Genomic DNA, 20,869 nt, shown 5'->3' on the forward strand with positions numbered 1-20,869 from the left:
GCGGATGGTGTGCGTCCTGATACAGACCAACCGGCCCCCCCTCCTGTTTTGATGAATGGGGAGGAGGAGTTCGAGGTTGAGGACATTTTGGATTCTCGCTTTCACCGCCGCCGCCTACAATATCTCATTGACTGGGTGGGTTTTGGCCCTGAGGAACGCTCTTGGGAAGACGCCTCCACAGTCCATGCTCCTGATCTAACCCGTCGCTTTCATCAGACCTATCCCGCCAAGCCACGACCTCGCACCTCGGGGAGAGGGCCCCAGTTTGGGAGGGGCCTTGAGGAGGGGGATAGTGTGATGACCCATGGGCCTTGTAGTCCTGCTCAGGACACTGTAATTCCTGATGAAGATGAAAACTTGGGTTTTTTACCTTCCCAGTCTGAACTGGAATCTTCTCAGCCAGATCTTTCCCAGGCAGATCTGGGAACCTTGCACCTGCAAGAAAGTTGTCTCCCAGAAGTATGTCAAACAAGCCCAGAGCCTACTTCTCCCGTGTTCTTGCGCCGGGAGTTTTGTAAACAACAGAGAAGTTTGGAATCAGCTTCGCGCAGGAGTGCAAGAATTGCAGCTAAGAATGTAGCCAATTAAGACTGCTTCTCGTGAGAATCTTTAAGGAGTTTAACATCTGGTCTCAGAGTTTAGCTTTCGTTTCTGTTTCCCAGAGAACGGCTTCGGTGGGAAAGTTAGACTCTATATAGGTGTTTTAACCGCGTAGTAACTTCGCGGAGTCAATTCGTCAGCCTACGGAGTGAGTTGTGTCTGGACAGCGCGCTCCGACTCAAGCCTCACTCCTGCTCAAGCCTTGCCCTGCTTTCCAGCTTTCGCCTTGCTTCCAGCCTTTGTTTACCTACGGACTTTGCCTTGTTTCCCAGGACCAATCCTTGCCTTGTACCACGGATTTTATCAAGTTATTCCACGGACCTTGTTCTTGTTCCTAGTTACCTTGTTCCACGTTCAAGCCTTGTTTCAAGTATCAAGTTATTTCCTAGCCTCGCTCAAGTTATGGACTAAAGGACCTTGTCAATTCCCCTCACTTTGCCTGGCAAAGTGAGTGTTTCGGTTATTGGATTACAACTTTGGACCATAATATTTCTTATTGGACATTGCTTTTTTGGACTAATTTTGACCTTCCCTGAAAGGTCTATTTCTGGACTAACTTTTACATTTGCTTTTACTAACTTTATATATTTCCTTAATAAAGATATTAGATAGAATCTGGCCTCTGCGTATGGTTATTGGTGCTCTGTAGCCTGGGTCGTGACAGGGGAAACCTTTACCTTTACCTTTACCTACCTTAATAAAAGAATAAAATGCAACTTTGAAAGATAAAAAGCTCTCAAAAATTGTTCAGTTTATGCAATACAGTATTCCCTAGCCCATTTCTTAAGAACATCCTTTTCCTTAAAGACTGTCTGAATAAAAGGATTTAGTTTCCAGATAGAAGGACAAGGAGGCAACCATTCTGGTCTCCTTGGGTAAGGAGCTGCAGATCCTAGGGTCAAGAAGGACCTCTCATGCACCCCCCCCCCCGCCAACCATGATTGTGATGGCAATGAGACTGAGAGAAGTGCTTTTCCTGAGCATCTCAAAGCTTGATCCATTACATAAATAGTCCACCGAATAGCTTGGAACTGAAGCATATAGTGCTTTTAGGTCATAACCCATCATTCAGCTGGAGCAAAAGTGTCCTACGATAGGGAGAACTGTCTGCCTGATGAGGTTGTAAGTTACAAATGGGGCTGAGACAACAAGAAGTGAGAAGAAATCTACCTCTAGAAAGGGAAATTCACTCCTGAAAGATTTATCATTGGGAAAAGGTGTCTCCACTGAAGCTTTATCACCAATCCTTGTTTCCATAAACAACACAAAATTTTCAAATTATCACAAGAAGAGAAAGTGAGGTGAAATCTTCTGAACAGGGACACAGACAGCAAAACAAATGTTACAGGGGTGCGAACCCTTCCCTATACTATCCAAAACCTTAAAAAAACACACTAAGTAGTTATAAATGTAGCTGTTCTGACTTACAAATTCAGCTTAAGAAAAAAAACTATCATGTTCATAACTCAGGGACTGCCTTTATTTGTTTTTAACTATAGTTCTTTTTATTTTGTAAGCTTGTGGGGAAAAGGTGAGACAGAGATTATGCAGGCAGCTTTATTGAGTTTTTCATCTATTTATATTCCACCTCTACCTAAAATAAATTCAAGGATGCATGCTGTAAAATCAACCTAATTTATGATGTTATTAATAAAATGATTTTTCGAAAGCTAAAAACACCTTAAACAATTGAACAAGTTAAAAAAACAGATTTTAAAAAGTTGAAATGATTTAAAACCATATACATGAGACCTTTGTGTAAAACCAATTAGCTGTAATATCAAAAAATACATTTCAAGCTCTATTTTGCATGATAGTAGCATTCCAGCATCTCAGACAAAGAGTATTTGTAGTTTCAGTTATCTTATCCTTTTAATTAAAATACTTTGATTTATTTTTATTTTTAAAAGACTGTGATCACAACTCTTATTCAGTATTATCAGAAGATGTTGCATTTAATCCAAAATGCAATTAAATTGCAGTCCTGGCATTGCTTTGCAGAGTTCCCTAAGCACACGCTGGGTCCTTGCTGCAAGGAGGAGCTTCTAGTCTAATTCTTAAATGGATAGCAAGTAGAAGCATGGACACCAATTCCCCTAGGATTCTCCTCTTTCGCTGTCAGAAAAGGGAGATGGGTCCTACAGCAAACTCAGTGAGGAGCTGGCTTCATTCTGTTTTTGCATCACAACATGGTGGCAGTGAAAATACCCCCCTCCTTGGTTACCTCTTTCTGTGTTGAGAAAGTAGGAGCAGGAGAAAAGAGCAATACAATACATATCTTGATGGACAAGGGATTTGTGGTTCAGGGCAGGAGGAGGAGCAGTGTTTCTGACAAGGTTTGGGTTATTCCTCTTCTAGGAACCTGTGCATTGTTGAAGAGATCTTGAGGAAAGGTGGGAGGCACCAGCCAATGAGTTTGAACTGGGTTTGTGCTCATTGGTGGCAGAGCACCTGGCCAGAATACCCAGATGCACATTTAAAACCATGCAAGTACATGGTTTTAAACCCAGATGCATGCTTTACTATGGTTGCGGATGATGGTATTTAAGTCTAGCTCTTCCAGGTGTTCCTCTGCTGCCTTTGTGCATCACCTCACCCAATTTGACTGCCTTATGTTGTTTTATTCATCTCAGTTTTAAGAACAATGACATGGGTCCTAGATCCAGGGCTGCTATTACTAGCGTCTTCCTGGCATCGGTAATGTGTCAGGTTCCCTTGGAATTTCGGGTGCGTGAAATGGAAAAGGTCTATCCCTCCTTGGGGATAGATTGCTTTCTTCCCTCCTCCAGTGGCAGGGGAATCACATGGGGGCATCTGCCCAGAAGCTCCTTTCCTGTCACCCCCAAGATTTTTGGCATTGAGACACTTTATCAGGTTTGGTAACTAGGTGATGGGTTGGTGGATGCCTGGATCTGGACCGATGCATGTGCCAACTGTATTTACATGTATTTCCGTGTGCCTTCATCTTTCCACTCATATGTTATGTACAATGTGTTATTTCGCATGGAGCTGAACTTGCCCCAGGACTCACAATATTGTGTTTGAGAGAAATTAAGTTGGATACATATATTTTGTGTTCTGGCTATGCCCACTACTAGCAAGCACATTCCTCAGATGGGGTGTTTTCCATGTGGCATTCTGGCCCTCCTGATCTTAAAGGGATCCTTAATTTAGGAGGTTAAACATAGGCATGCTGACTGGGGGGTACCCAAAAAGGTAATTTATCCACACTCCCCATTCCATGTTCAATGAACTGAGCATGCAGTATAGAGAAAGTGATAATGGAGTGTAATTTGGGCCAGGCTTTAGCACAATAGGTTAAACCACCAGCTGCAATAAATCTTGTCAGCCGAAAGGTTGACAGTTCGAAGCCCAGGTCAGGGTGAGCTCCTGACCTTTAGCCCAGCTTCCGCCAACCTAGAAGTTCAAAAGCAAAATATGAGTAGATAAACAGGGACCACTTAAAAACAGAGAGATATTAAGGCACCCATAAGGAAATGCCAGGAAAATGCAGGCAATTCGATCAAAATGGAGGAAGTTACCAACAAAGCTCTTCAGCAAGGAGACGAAGCAACAGCACCTTCTCCCCACCCCACCCCCCGGCCAGAACCAAGCACAAGCCTCCAAGAAGCTGAAGATGGGAAAAGCCTATATACCTCTATCTACATTCAATTGTCTGTCTTGTCTGTGTATAAACTACATTGAATGTTTGCTGCATATGTATGGTCTGTGATTTGCCCTGAGTCCCCTTTGGGGTAAGAAGGGTGGAATATAAATACTGTAAATAAATAAATAAAATTGTATACAAGGTATATCATGTAGAAAATAAAAGTACATTCCGAAAACTATGCTTTACATTCAATCATGTACATTTTTAAGCATCAGCTGTCTTCTTTCTTTCCCCTTTTTGCCAGGCTCAAAGAAAGAAGTGCAAAAAGATCAAGAGGCTAACAGAACTCCTGTTTCATCTCCAAAAAGACTGGTTGTATCAGCTAGCAAGCTCCACTCACCAGGTATTTATAAAAATGAGAACACTGGAGGTAAAGATACTAAATTTGTCAGATTTGCAGCTTTTCTTAGTGCATATAAAATCTGGGACTTGGCCAGTTAGGAGATTGCATTCAAACCTCATTAAACTACATTAATCTGGGTGGCTGCTTCTGGCTCAGAAGTAGATGGTAAGGTATTAAACCATAGCCACCTACATAAATTTTGTCCTCGTTGTTACTTTCTCCTCTCTTTCTGTATCTCTATTTCCAACACACATGGACATGCACCACTTGAGATGAGGTGTATTCCAGACATTTTGGTCCTCGCAAATTTTGTTTGTGTGGATTTTGTTTATTCTTGGATTAGTGATATACTTTCAAGTAATTAAAATATTGTGTTAAGCGAGGAGGCAAAGCCCTACCAAAGAATGGATTGAGGAACAAAGTGACCAAGTGCCGGAAGAAGATAACATATCAAAAACTCTCAGCAGGATGCCAGTCTCTTCTGACAACTGGATGCTCCCTCCAACCCTCTTCAAAAGTTCTTCAGAACTCCAGAAGTAGATCTTTTCACATCAGCCCAAAACAGGCAGTGCCAAATCTCCTTCTCCGAGGCTCACTGGGGAAGAGTTTTTGAGGCAATGACTTCCTGCTTCACTGGGGAGGCTCCATCATGTACATGTTTCCTTCATTTCCTCTCATCACCAGGTTGAAGTCTGAAGAGGTAGGACAAGACGTCTTGATCACACAATGTGATCCAGATAGCTGGTTGACTCTGCGCCTGCATTTTTCTCAGGGCATCCATCTCAAGCTTCAAATTCACCCAGATCTGTTGACAATGCACAACATGCAGGGTAGGCCTCCAGATTTGGAAACTTTCAAGCTGAAAGCCTGGAGAATATTTCTCTCTGGGCAAGCCTATTCAGAGGATTATTGCTGCTATGCATAGGCCTACTACCCAGCACTCCTATGTGTGTAAGTGAAGGAAATTCCTTTCATTCCTGTTGCCTTGAGGAATCTCACCTGATCAGGCATAGATTGGCCAAGTACTGGAGTTTTGCTGCTTCCTATCTAATAGAAATCTCTCCATACACATACCCTTTCTTTTCTTTTCTTTTTTCCTATCCGATGCTAGCTGCTAGTAAATTCTTACAACTTCCAGATCTGGAAGTCTTCCAAATGCAGAATCTGCTGGTTAAATCATTCTGAAGGGCTACAAAATCCTTCATTTTACTCAACCATGAATTATGGAACTAATCCTTTCAAAGCTCTCCAGGAAACCTTTTGAGCCAATGGCTTCTTATGACATCCATCTGCTTAGCTGGAAGACTGCCTTCTTGGTAGCAATAACATCTGCCAGAAGAGCAGGACAGCAGTGTGCCCTTTGTGTGGACTCTCCATATGCAAAATTTAACAAGGACAAAGTTGTACTGAGACTTGCCCAAAGTGGATTTGGCTTTTCATCTAAAGCATAACATCATCTTTCCTGCATTCAGGCAGAATCCTACCTTGGACCTTAAGTGTGCTCTACACTGCCTTTATGTTTGCCTTCTACACTAACATGACTGCTATTCTTCACAAGTCTCAGAGACTCTTTGAATGCTAATTTTCCTCACAAGAAGGGTATACCAATTCCAGCTCAGTGGGATCCTTCCACCATCCACCTAGCCTATAAGCTTGCAAAGCAAAAATATTCAGCATGCATCCACAGACACTCCACCAGAGCTGTCACCTTATTTTCTGTCTTTCTGAAAGATGTGTCACTAGAAGACATTTGTAGAGTGGCAGTATGGCCACAGCCTTTGTCTTTCATCACCCATTATAAACTGAATGCAGGATCTATGATTGTTACTGTTTTTGGGAGAGCTGTGCTATTTTCCTGTATCACTTGACACTCCACTACCTATGGTGAATAGCTTGCTAGTCTCACATTTGTGTGAGTCACAGAAATGCCATGAAAAAGATGAAGGGTTCCCTACCTGTATCTATAGTTCTTTGCGTGGTCATCTGTGAACTCACCCAACATCCACTCTTCCTCTTCACACTGTGTTCTGTCTCTGTAGTTCCTTGGCTGCTGCTTTGATGTCCAGGAAATGCAGGGTTTGACAGAAATCTGACTGGTCATCTGGATGAGGGGAGAAGGGCTATCATGCCTTAGTAGCTCTAAAAGGTTTCAAATGATGCACCGCTTGGGATCAGTAAACTCCATTTGTATGACTTCACAGATGACCACATCCTTCTTTTCTGCTCCACCTAATAGCAACAGCTCTTTCAGTTCAATAGGGAGACATAAAACACCTACACTTTGGCTGTGAATTTCCTAAGTGATGGCCTGTCAATATACAAACCTGTTTCTCTGACAGGCTTTAAGGAAGACGGAGAGTTAGCAGGGAGGGGATGATGGTTATCTATTAGTTTGTCTGCTATAAATGTACAAATTCTATAAAAGATAAATAATAAACTTCAGATTGGCTTCACACTCAGCAGGGTGCCTTCATTATACTAATAGAGAGAAAACAAATTGTAAAAGAAAATCTTTGGACAGAGTAAAACAATTCTGAATGAATCCACTCTTATTAAATGTTGAAAGGAAGGCAAGCTGTTTGAAAAATAGTATATTCATCCTGAAAATGATAATGGCTACATTGCCATAAATTGTAACAGCAACAACTTCACACACACACGCACACACAGACACATCCTATACTTTACTGATATAAAGTCTTTCTGCAGATTTTATGGAAGGAGAAAAATTACTCCTGACCTATTGGCACATTGTTATCAGACATATGCCTATGCCCAGGGGTTTTGCTTTAGTTCCACGTCAACAGACTCAGCATTGAATTGCAGAATTGTTTTCTAAATCCCTCCATAATTAAAAAAAGCTACTTGACAAGAAGAGAATAAGCGACAGTCCTGAGTCCTGAAAGAAAAAGACACTATATTATTTCTAGGAATGTGAGCAATTTCATTTAGTCTTCACTATTAAATGAACCAACTTCATTTGCATTTCTTAGACTAAAACATGGAATGAATCACAGTTATCCTGAAGACAAATAATGTTTGTGAAGCAGTTGTCATCTCAACTAATGTGTAGAAAATGCATATATTTGAACACATACACATACATAAATACATACATACACACATATTAACATCTAAACCGCTGAGTTGCTGAACTTGCTGACCGAAAGGTCAGCGGTTCGAATCTGGGGAGCGGGGTGAGTGTTGTCCGTAGACACCTCCAAGGTCATGTGGCCAGCATGACTGCATGGAGCGCCGTTACCTTCTCGCCTGAGCGGTACCTATTGATCTACTCACATTTGCATGTTTTCGATCTGCTAGGTTTGCAGGAGCTGGGGCTAACAGCGGGCGCTCATTCCGCTCCCTGGATTTGAACCTGGGACCTTTCAGTCTGCAAGCTCAGCAGCTCAGCGCTTTAACACACTGTGCCTCCACCAGGGGCCCTATGTTACACATATGATGGGTCAATACAGAAAATATACTCACTGGTGACTGTTTCAATGTAGGACAAGGCAGAAAGATTCTAATTTTGTATGATCTTCCCCTTGTTTTTTTCTTTTCACATTTACCATGAAAATATAGCTTGTATCCTATGCAACCAATAGCTTTGCTTTCTTTTATGGGATGAGAAGAGGTATGGATAGTGAAACATGTGAGGAAAGGTTGAGTACTTGGACATGTTCACCTTGGTGAAAAGACTGAGGGATGATATGATTGCCCTCTTTAAAGAGGACAGGGTAGGTTTGTTCTCTGCTTCCTTGAAATTAATGATTTGAAGCTACAGAAGAGTAGATTTTGACTGAACATGAGAAGGAACTTCCTGATGGTGGGAGCCAATGGAACTAGTTGCCTAGAGATGTGACGAGTTCTCCATCTCTGGATGTCTTCAAAAGGAGTCTAGACAGTTACCTGCTAGAGAGGCTCTAGTTCAGTGGTTCTCAGCCTGTGGGTCCCTAGTGTTTTAGCCTACAACTCCCAGAAATCCCAGCCGGTTTACCAGCTGTTAGGATTTCTGGGAGCTGAAGGCCAAAACATCTGGGGACCCCAGGTTGAGAACCACTGCTCTAGTTGGAGATCCTGCATTGAGCCAGACTCTTTGTTTCTATTATTCCTCCACAAATTAATTAAAAATTAAATATCAGTAAAATGAAAGGTTAAATAATGAAAGACTAAATAAATATTCAATACTAAAAAATTATCAGCAAGTATAGACGTTGTGCTTCATGGAATGCCCATATAGTATCTGGAAGTGCTACCCTCTTTCTTTAAAAATGCCCATTTTTGCATATATTAGCTTTGTGTAGTCCAAAAATAATTCATTGTTATATTTACTTCTAAATTATTTAAAGCACTGTTAAAGCAGAAATCCTGTTTTTGCCTAATAATATGCTTTATTATGATTCCCTTCCCCAGAATTTCAGAAGAGGAAAGGCATTCAGAAACATTCCAATGTCTTTAGTGCCTTGCTTTCCAAGACTCCCATGAATGAAAGCTACACAATGGGATCCCAATATACATACTGCACCATTCTTTTATCCCCAGATGAGTGGGGCAGTCCAGGTTTATCCCTAAAGGCATAAAATACCATTTAAATTACAAGTAAATTTTAGAATACTTGGAAGGACAGCTTAAACTGTCACACTTCAAATGCTGTAATGCTCCAGGGAATTGGCAGATGTGTTGTACATCATTTTGGGGGGATTTTCCTCAATTAAATCTCAACCAGTTTAGCTGTGGAATCCTCAAGGAAGTCACGCTGAGGCTATTTCAGTGACCATACTATCAGTGTAACTTTCCTGTGTTTGTTTCCAGGACAAATATAACATTGGCAATCTCTAAATGGTGGGGTCCTGCTGTAGTTCTTGTTGTTTGAAAGTCTTGATTGCAATGATGGCCAACATAGAACAAGCCTTATGAGGAGCAGTTTAAAGATCTGGGCATATTTAGCCTGCAGAAGAGATGGCTGAGAGGAGACATGATGAGAGCCATGTATAAATATGTGAGGGGAAGTCATAGAGCAGAAGGAGCAAGCTTGTTTTCTGCTGCCCTGGAGACTAGAACGCGGAACAACTGCTTCAAACTACAGGAAAGGAGATGGCCATCTGTCAGGGGTGCTTTGAATGCAGTTTTCCTACTTCTTGGCAGAATGGGGTTGGACTGGATGGCGCACAAGGTATCTTCCAACTCTATGATTTTATAATTCTAACTAATCCTAAGATGATCCCTTTTCCACTCCCTAGAAGGCTGAAGGAGCCTCCAGTGGCACAGTGTGTTAAAGCGCTGAGCTGCTGAACTTGCAGACCAAAAGGTCCCAGATTCAAGTCTGGGGAGCGGAGTTAAGCTCCAGCTTCTGCCAACCTAGCAGTTCAAAAACATGCAAATGTGAGTAGATCAATAGGTACCGCTCCGGCGGGAAGGTAACGGCGTTCCATGCAGTCATGCCAGCCACATGACCTTGGAGGTGTCTATGGACAACGGCGGCTCTTCGGCTTAGTAATGGAGATGAGCACCAACCTCCCAGAGTCGGACACGACTGGACTTAACATCAGAGGAAACCTTTACCTTTACCTTTACCTAGAAGGCTGAAACAGATCAAATGGCAACCAAATTATCAGAGACGCCCCTAATGTTAAAATACAAAGTGAAGTTGTGGCCTTAGGTTATGAAACTCTTTGCTTGGTTGTTTCAAAATGCTGTCTAGGATTGAATGACCAGAAAAAACTGAAACGTTGTGTCGTTTCCGAGCTGTATGGGCGTGTTCTTGCAGCCTTTTCTCCTGATGTTTTGCCTGCATCTGTGGCTGGCATCTTCAGGGGATCAGAAAAAAGTCCATGGAGCCAGCTATGAACTGGAAATGCAAAACCATTCTAACCAATGGCTGATTGGAAAAATATTCCAATTACCGGCAATGGCATGTCAGCCAATATGCAAAATAATGCCTTTTAGGCTGTCGTTCTGTCTCTCCTTTCTGCCTTGAAGAAGTCTCTTGTGTAACACATCTATGCTGCACAAAACCAACACAAAGGTAATGGTATTGATAGCAGCTGTAGTGTTGGCTAATATCATCTCCAGCAGGAGTGCTGGGACCAAGGCATGTGATTTTATTGCCTGTTTCTTCTGTATTCTAGCTTACTCGGGCAACAGCGCAGAATTTTATAACAGTGCAAACACAACCAAGTAATTTCTGTTATTTACATCTAGTAATTTCAATCTCTGCTGTGCATTATATCATGGAACACAAATTTACTGAGAACTCATTTCTGCTCCATAGAGCTTATCCAGGCTAGAAAGTTATCACAATATTCAAGTGTACAACATAGATGTGTAAAAAGAACAAAGGACAGGGGGAGCACTAGTCTTATCTCGGATTTTAAAATCCCTGTTCTAAAATCCCTCCGTTTTTTGACCTGGGAAGGAATGTTTACATTTTGCTTTGGAGCTCACTTTAAACAAACCTGGTGACAGTTGAGAGATGTGCTACCTTAGGATATTGGACAAAGAAACCCAAGTACAAATCCCTGCCGATGTGTTTATTAATAACTGTCACGACCCAGGCTGCAGAGCACCAATAACCATACACAGAGGCCAGAATCTAACTAATATCTTTATTAAGGAAATATATAAGGTTAATAAAAGCAAGTGTAGGAAATAGTTCAGGAGTAGACCTTTCAGGGAAGGTCAAAATTAGTCCAAAGAAACAATGTCCAATATGAAATATTAAGGTCCAAAGTTGTAATCCAATAACCGAAACACTCACTTCGCCAAGCGAAGTGAGGGGAGATGACAAGGTCCTTTAGTCCATGAAACTTGAGCAAGGCTAGGAAATAACTTGATACTTGGAACACAAGGCTTGAACAAGGCAACAAGAAACGAGGAGCAAAACCAAGATCCGTGGAATTTACTTGGCAAGGTCCGGGAAGCAAGGCAAGATCCGTGGAAGTAAACAAGGCTGGGAACGAAGGCTTGGAAACAGGAACAAGGCTTGGAAACGGAGTAGCTGTCCACACACGCTACTCCAGTAGCTGACGAATTGACTCCGCAAGATTCCAAAAGGGGCAAGGAACCTAAATAGGGCCTCGTTTCCCACCAGAGAACACTTCTCTGGGGAAACCAGAAACGAAAGTCAATCTCTGTGTCCAGATGTATGACTCCCTAAAATTTCTCATGGAAGCAGACTTAATCATCAGAATGCTTTGCTGCGATTCTCAGGCTTCGGCGATTAGCCTGCTGAACTCCTTTTTGTTGTAGATAATAATTACGGCGAGAAAATGGGGGAGATTTTGACTCAGGGCTTGTTTGGCAGATTTCTGGAATACAAACCTCCTGCAGGTGCAAGGGCTCTAATTCAGGCTGGGAAAGTTCCCTTTCTGGCTGAAATGGTGGAAAACCCAAGTTTTCCTCTTCATCTGTCACAACAGCACTAGGAACGGGACTACATGGCCCATGAGTCATCACAATAACCTGGAACCAATCTCTCTCTGCTTTTCAGACTCCACAGGGTTTGAGCTGGGGAGATTCCTTTTTGGGGGCCGACCAATTTCCAAAATCTTTCCATTTGAAAGAACCTGGGAATTAAATTCAGGTTGCTGTGTGGATAGAAGTGGATAGTCATCTGTCAGGGATACTTTGATGGTGCTTTTCCTGTATGGCAGGAGGTTGGACTAGAAGTGACTTTAGAAGGGCCAATTGCAAACTTTACTGTACAGGAAATAATTAGTCAACAAGGCTAAAGTTGCCACTGAAATTCCACCTAAGGAAAACTAAAGGCAAATGGCAGCCTTTCATGGGCTTGAAGGCCCCTTTCCTCACCTGAAATATTCAAGAAATATGAGGTGTGAAGAGAGGCAAGGTTCACAAACTTCTGTTTCCCCCTTTCTTAAAGGAAGATACATGGCCATAGTACTTCGTAGAATCATAGAATTATAGAAAATAGAGTCGGAAGAGACCACATGGACCATCTGGGTCCTGAGATACAATTGGGCCTGAGATACTGGCAGAATCCTGCTTGTGGCACATAGTGCTGCCAACTGCAGGCTCCTGAGGCTTTAATGTTTGAGTCCTAGAGATTCTGGAAATGGTGGTTCAAAAAAATTTTTGAACTCAGACAAGAGCCCTTCTAAAGTCAATTATCTTACTGCAGGAAAGAAGGGTGGCTCCAATTTTAGTAGGCATTGAACCCATTCTGTTTTTTTGGCCTGAACTTAAGATGGAGGGTTTTGATACCTTTATTAAGGTATGGATGAAAATCCAGGTCCACTGTTTAATTGGCAACAGAGCTACATCTACCTGCCTTACAGAAAATAGTGAAAAGTCTATCAGATTCATGCGGAGACAGTTAAGCGAGTAATGACTATCCATCAGCATGCTGCAGGTTGTTAATTTTGCTCTAAAGTATTGCGACCATTCAATGTCTTTTCCCCCCACATCCCCACCCCACAGTTTTTATAGTGACAGCATTAGGAGCTGCCAGTACTATGTAGATAATAAGTACTTCCCTTAAGAAAAAAGGGTCTGTCACCATACAATTTTGGCATTACATTTTCACAGCAACATCAAGGAAGTGAGAAGTCTTGGGATGAGCGAGGTGTCATTTTTACTGAAGAATTGCCGGGGAGATGAATTTGTCAGTAGCTTAGCTGATTTTAAAATATAAAGGCACAAATGTCTACAGTTCTCCTAGGGAATAATAACTTGAGGAAAGAATATTTCTTAATAAATGTCCTTTAGGAATCTCAAAGTTGAATTTCTGAAGTGATTCTTTCCAAATGCTACCTTTGGAAAATTATTCTTGGCACTGCAAGACAGCCTGGATGATCCTTTGTTCTTTTGCATCTTGGGATGTGCCAACTAAGCTCAAAGAGAAACTTAGCAAAAACATTCTCATTGGGCAGCACTCTTAGTTTGTTGGCTGGGAAGGCTGGTCCTTGCATTAGGCAGAATGAGACAGCTATGGGCAGGAGATTTGGGGAATCTTAGAAGGGTAATGAACTCTTAATTATTTAAGTTGTTTTTGTAATGTATTTTCATAAAGGAGAAGAGGCACTTCAGGAATTTTCTTCATTATGTGTCAACATTATTTAACTAGCTTTATGCACTGTGGCTGGCACTGCTGTTACAGATTCATAACCTAGAGTTACAGATCTGTATTCAGTAAGGACTTAATCAGATGTGTAGGAGGAAAGTGGGGAAAAGTTTTGGGAAGGGTGAGGAAAACATCATACCCTGTTCTGTCCTGGCATAGTCCGTCTTTCCTTTTCCTTTTCCTTGCTCCCCACCTGACTCCTAAGAAGGAAGTCTTCTCCCCTTTGTAGTACGCTGGCAAGATGAAGAGCCACAGATGGGATGGCCTCCATTGGACTCCGTTTCGCTAACATACAAAAACGGAGAGAACACGGGAGAAACATTCATGTGATGTCCTAAGATTCTGTATTAAGTTCCAACCCACGCTATCTTAAGAGGCAGTAACTCAACAGGAAGATCCATCACCTTCTCTTTGGGGCCCAAGAAGGAAGATGTTTCCACACACCACCTCCCAGAGAGTATTGCAACAATCAGAAGCAGGACCCTAGTTCCAGTCCTTGTTTCCGCATCACTCACTGGCAGGAAGGCACTGATTATGTGGTTCTATTTACATCCCAATCAAAAGAAGAATTGACCATTTTCACTTGAGTTAGCTGCTGACTCTTAAATTAGGCTGCAAGGGAGCAGGCCAGGTGACATTATAAGAATCCAGTGTACAATATCAGTGTATGTTCTTTAACATGACTGGATAAGAGGAATTGGTAATGAAGATGTAATTAGTCTGCAATATCTACGGATTCATCCAATCACCGCTCTAAAATATTTGGGGGAGCAGGGAGGGAAATATCCAATGTTGTGTAGGCATACTTTGTTTTAGCCATCCTCCATTTCACAAATCCTCATGACTCTCTGGCACTCATTTGAGTTCTTCAACATTTTATATAAGGGACGTACCTTTTCACTATGTGTGTGTGTGTGTGTGTGTGTGTGTGTGTGTGTGTGTATATATATATATAGGGATTTGAGCATCTATGAATTTTAGTGTCCACGGGGATTCCTTGAACAAAACCACAGTGGATATGTCAAGAGTCAGACACCAATTAGCGAACAAAAATAGAGTTTATTCAGCAGATAAGCCAAAAAGTAATGTTAACACAGAAAAAACCTTGAAACACTTCACTATCAGTGCTTCAAGAGCAGTTCAAACAAAAATATAATTCAGCAACACAAGCAGGTAAAAACAAAGCTAAACAAACTTAGTGCAAACTGCACTTTCTGAGTCCAAGCCCTGCCAGCCGGCTCTGTAGTTTTCAAAGGAACAGTTCCCAAAAGAAAACACCAAATTGGTCAGGAAACAAACAAACAAACTAAGAATGCAGTAGACTGCTTCCACAATGTGGATAAAGCCGAAGGCTCCAAAAGGATGGTGAAAAGACGTCGTCCGGGATTCCAAGGTCAGGTCAGGAGATAACAGCGGTGTCCAAAGAGCAAGCCAGGAGTCAAAAGCCGATAGTAGTCATCAATCACAGGGCGAAGGCAGTAGCAAGGTCAAATTCCGATCCAAGGTCTGAAGAGGGTGCAATCATCCAAAACAGGTCCACGATAAGACACAGCGAGAGCCAAGCTAGGTGATAACAGCAGATTCAAATCATAGTCCAAGTCCAGTCTTCATGGAAACACAGAGATCCCAATGGCGCCTCAGCAACACCTTGCCACACGCAAAGTGCAGTGGCCAAACATTCCCATTTTATTCCCCTTCCTCCTGGGTGACCAAACACTCACACCCAACACCAGGTGTCCCAAATCTACTCAGAGTCTGAACTCCACACAGCTAGAGCTCGTGGATCTGGAGTACCTAGCAATTCGTCAGAGTCCCAATCATCCTGCCCACACTTAGCCCCATGAACACTTAAAGAACCATCCTCCCTTCTCCAAGCATCCCAATTGGGATCCGCTCCTGCAGAAACCCCAGGTTCAGAAGTATCCATAAGCCCCAAATCCCCAGACATCTCCGGTGGCTGTGCCCATTCAGTGCCCGCTTCCCCAGCCACCACCTGTTCCTCAGCATCCATCTCCCCATCTGAATCTTCCTCAGAAGATCCCCCATATAGCTCTCTAAGTCGCTTCCTGCGCAACTCCTCCAGTGAACCCTCATCACGAGGGTTTTTTCTTCCTCTTCGAATTCCATCCCCATCAACCATAATCCCCGAAGGCGCAGTCACAACAGGATACCAAGGGCCCACTGTATATGTGAATCAGGATCTGTACAAGTGATTATATGCTACTAGGGAACAACAGAAAAAAGGCAGGGTTTGCTGGCATATTTCCCCTATTGCTTCCTCATCTCTATAGTAATAAATCTCAGGCTTGACATCGCATCTGCCTCTCTCTTAATCATGTTTGGAGTGGAAACAAATCCTATCTTGTGTCTCCTAAATATGCTGCTCACTATCACAAACTCTCCTTAATTAAGCTATACAGTACATGTGAGTCCAAGCATTGGCTTCCATACAGGATCACAAAAAACAATGTCTTCAGCTTCAGACATCGGAGTGAGGTAATTTAGGACTCTTGTGGTGTAGGTAACAAAGAAGAGAAAAGCAGAAACATATCTGCTGTATTGTCGAAGGCTTTCATGGCCGGAATCACATGATTGTTGTGTGTTTTCTGGACTGTATGGCCATGTTCCAGAAGTATTCTCTCCTGACATTTCACCCACATCTATGGCAGGCATCCTCAGAGGTTGTGAGGATGCCTGTCTCTGAGGATGCCTGCCATAGATGTGGGTGAAACGCCAGGAGAAAATACTTCTGGAACATGGCCATATAGCCCGGAAAACACAACAATCCCATTATATCTGCTGTTTACTGAGCAACATTTCACAGATGAAAACTGGGACACATTTGGCCAAGGAACATCAAAGTTTGGTCATAGAATCATAGAGTTAGAAGAGACCACATGGACCATCAAGTCCAACCTCTCTGCCATGCAGGAAAAATTGCAAATTATATTACAGCTCAAGCTTGAAAAGGATATTATGGAAAAAAGATTAGCTAAGAATGGTTGTAACCATTTGCTTTTGCCTGAGTCCACTAAGAAGAGGAATATCCTGTTCCCTCCTTTTCTTTCCTCTCTGCTGAAGTGAGTAAAAACTATCTTTACACTTTTAATTTAGTTTGCAGTAATAAAAGTAAACTGAGGCTGGAGAGAAAAAAGTAGGAGGAGGAAAGAGAAACTGGGAGATCTTAGAAGTAACAAAAACAGTGGGGCTTCAGAGGATTATTTGGACCTGTCTGTGCAAAATCAGGACAACAGAGAGTATGTTGCTGTATAGCTTTCTTAAGTCCACAGTAGGCATGTGCCCTACATATAGAGGTGAAAAATCTTTCTCATGAGCTGTGAGAGGACAGTCTTCTGCTTGAAGTCACCCTAGCTGAAAGGCTCTCCAGTTTAAAGATAAAGAAATGTAAAAGGGGACAGCAGGAAAAAGGCATTTAAGTTGCTCATCAAAAACTAACACTGTAACAGTGGACTGAACAGGAGTTCACAGGTCATCTCCTCACAGATATGACTGTAAGATATATGATGTTTCTATTTTATTTATAGATGTAGTTATTTTTTAAAAATCAGTATCACCTTTTCCTTGCCAAAGGCAATCCTTGTGAACATATGTAAAAGTATAATATAACTATATAATATAACTATAAAAATTAAAGAGGTGTAACACTTATGAAACCAATAAAAGCCAATTTAGATTGGGAAGTTAATTCATTTTTCATTTTTCCCCCAAACTTCTTCTCAAATGCCCAGAGAAACAAGATTTTAATTTGATTCCAAAAAGAAACATGGTTGGTGTCTGCCAGTCTTATCTTGTTCAGCAGTGTATTCTAATGCCGATGGATTCACTATAGTAATTAGTTATGAGCTGCCATTCCTAAGTATGCATCTTTATATAGCAACTGGTATGTGCACATTTTGTGTCACCTCCTCAGGCTTAGGTATGGGCTAGAGGTGACATCCCACACATATGAAACAACCTTCATCTATGGCCAATTGCTTCTTGAGAAGTATATATAGGGCATATAAGTGCCCTATATGCTCATTTATAAGAAATTCTAGTCAACAACAAACCCCAAAAAACTTGGTCAATTTATTCATGGGTCAATGTGAATATTTTCCCTTTGGTAAAGGTAAAGGTTTTCCCCTGACATTAAGTCTAGTCATGTCCGACTCTGGAAGTTGGTGCTCATCTCCATTTCTAAGCTGAAGAGCCGGCATTGTCTGTAGAGGCCTCCAAAGTCAAGTGGCTGGCATGACTGCATGGAACACTGTTACCTTCCCGCTGGAGCAGTACCTATTGATCTACTCACATTTGCATGTTTTCAAACTGCTAGGTTGGCTGAAGATTGTACCTTAGCTCTTATCAAAAAATGAACCATCCCCTTCTCCAAAGTAAATTGCAAAAAGTAAAAACTTAGTCTGTTCTGAGAAAACCTAAAAGTATCACTGATTCCCTCTACTCTCTGCTATGGCACCGCTTCTGGCCTTTTTGAATGTCTGGGCAAAGAAATGGCAATGGTACTACTTTCCCCTCTCTGTGGAATGATCATGGGTCATATCAAAATCCATACTGTTGGTTCCCAAACCTTCCCTCAACTTATACATGAAGTCAACCTGTACATGAATTTATACAGTAATAAACATTCAGAAAGAGAAAGGAAAGAAAAAAAGGAAGAAAAGCATATACATATATTAAAATAAATATAAACGTACACATATACTCCGGGACCTTGGTACATGCTGGGGTTCACTCCCAGCCTAAACCCCTTCCCCCATTGATTCCAAAATCCATGTATGCCCCAGTCCCATTATGTACAATGGTGTAAGAAAATGGTGTCCCTTATTCAATGGATTTTTGGATTTTTATTGAGGCGGGGGGGGGGGGGGGTTGGATCATTTTCAAGCCATGTATGGTTGAAACTGTGGATACAGAAAATGTGGATACAGCCGTCTGTAACTTGAACTGCTGTGCCACACTGGATTCCCTCTCTTTCCCTCTCCTTCAGGAAAAATCCGTTTTTCTTTTCATGGACTAGTGTTTTCTTTCTACAAAGCAATTCAGTATAAGCATGGTTTTCTTTTTCAAAAAGAGGCAAGTCCCAAAAGCTGACTGAGAAAAGCGGTGTCCTCCGTCCATATAAAACAACTGATTACAGCCTTGGGTATTCTTTATTGCTTCTTGCAGGACACCCAAAACAAAGGTCAGCTGTTCCAAGAAATGGATTTTCTACAAAGCCAGACTTGCAGACTCGAGAGGCTGAGCGGCAGTTCATCCAGCAAATGAAAGAAAAGTGTAATGAGCAGGCCAGGAAGCTCAGCTGCATCCAAGAGGAACTTAAGAGAACCAGCTGCGGCTTTGATGTCTTTGTTATAACAACACAGCATTTCTTTCAGAAGGTAAGGCCACTTTTGCTGTCAGTGATCCAACAACATCACATTCATGAGAAACACAGGCCACATTTACCAAATTTCACTTTTTGAAGCAACGGTAAGGGTCAGGACAGATTCTGAAACTCATCACCTAACATCAATATTGTGATACAATCCTGGGCGTGTGTATAAAATGTGTATAAAATGGCATGTGTAATTCATCCCCTAGAGCATATTGAGAATGTCCCAGATTTGTACAAATTGGATGGATATAGTATGGAAAGAAATGGGCTTTAGCACCACCTTCTCTCTGAAGCTCAAGAAAATGGGATAAGATCTTAGCATTGTTTTCATAGCAATATGAATGATAAACCTTACAACTCCAAAAGCAGACACCAATGAGAAGCTCTCATTACGTGCATATACTAGAAGGATAAATGAGGTAAAGTAGGAATAATGTTCAAGTGCAAAATATCCTCGGTGTAACTCAGAATTCTGCATATTCTCTAACATTAATATTTCACATTAAGAAAATAGCATTGTCTGTGCTGTTTATTTGTGTTTGCTCTCTACGTGATCTGGGAAATATGCACAATGACATTTTTAGATGTATATGATCCATGCAGCTGGCAGCAACTCTAATGCCAGGCACCCTGCCTTTCCATCTTTCTATATTTTTAAGATATGGTTGCATAATGTTTTGATAAGTTGGATGATCACATTCAAAAGAAAGGCAAACTTCAAGATGATATTGAAAACCTTTGTTTGGTTTTGAAATGTAAACCAAAATCCCAGAATTGAATCAACTTTTATGGCAATCAGTGGCTCTTATCTTTTATTATGTTTGGGTGACACTTCCTAGTGATTATGCTCTTAAGTGATTCCAAAGTTGTTAGGACAATACCATACTTAGAATTACAAAATTTGGCCATGTTCTCTTAGTATACTTTGATTGCTTGCCCAAGTATTTCACAACAGGTCCACATATAAGCTTTTTCATGCCTTATAAACAGATGTTTATTTATTTACAATATTTATATTCCGCCCTTCTCACCCTGAAGGGGACTCAGGGCGGATCACATTATATACATATAGGGCAAACATTCAATGCCCATATACACATAGAACCGAGACAGAGACAGACACAGAGGCAATTTAACATTCTCCTGAGGGGATGTTCGATTCTGGCCACAGGGGGGAGCAGCTGCTTCATCATCCACCGTGACGGCACTTCCTCATTCCAACTTCGTAAATTAGTTAAATTTGCCTCCCCACTTTATAAGTGGTACCTTATTTCCTACTTGATAGATGCAACTATCTTTTGGGTTGCTAGGTCAGCAACGAGCAGGGGGGTATTTTTTATTTTTTAATTGATGGGTGCTCACCCCACCATGGGCTGGCCTCGAACTTATGTCCTCATGGTCAGAGTGATTTATTGCATCAGGCTGCTCACCAGCCTGTGCCACAGCCCAGCCCTGTGGTTTATGACACCTCAGGGGATGTGCAAGAGTCTTTCCTCTCAGTGTTTTGTACTGACTTGTGTTGTATGGTCATCCCATAGCATCCCAGTGTGCATACATTCAGTGAAAAACCTACATCATTGTGACCCATTTGGAAGCAGAATACAATTGTCTCTTCACATTCATGGTTTTGACTTTCAGGATTTGTTATTCACAAATTTGATTACAAATGTTCTCTCTAGGAATCCCTATTCCTTCAATGTGATTCTATGCCCAGCTTCCAGCGGAAGTTGGCCATAAAGATGTAGAGAAGACCTCAAATTTCATAGAGAGCAAAAAGAAATC

At 41.7% G+C, this 20,869-nt stretch overlaps 1 protein-coding gene across 7 annotated transcripts in view; it reads left to right on the plus strand.

Annotated features, from left to right (window-relative positions):
• The window catches only part of mtus2 (microtubule associated scaffold protein 2), a 423,984-nt gene that overhangs the window by 305,423 nt on the left and 97,692 nt on the right, over positions 1–20,869 (plus strand). For all 7 annotated transcript variants that reach the window (XM_062974685.1, XM_062974687.1, XM_062974684.1 and 4 more), the window contains 2 exons: positions 4,515–4,613; positions 18,880–19,091. In XM_062974685.1, the coding sequence (XP_062830755.1) occupies positions 4,515–4,613; positions 18,880–19,091 (311 nt within the window). The remainder of the gene's footprint in view (positions 1–4,514; positions 4,614–18,879; positions 19,092–20,869) is intronic.

This window comes from Anolis carolinensis, chromosome 3 (assembly GCF_035594765.1).
Source record: "Anolis carolinensis isolate JA03-04 chromosome 3, rAnoCar3.1.pri, whole genome shotgun sequence".
NCBI classification, from domain to species: domain Eukaryota; kingdom Metazoa; phylum Chordata; class Lepidosauria; order Squamata; family Dactyloidae; genus Anolis; species Anolis carolinensis.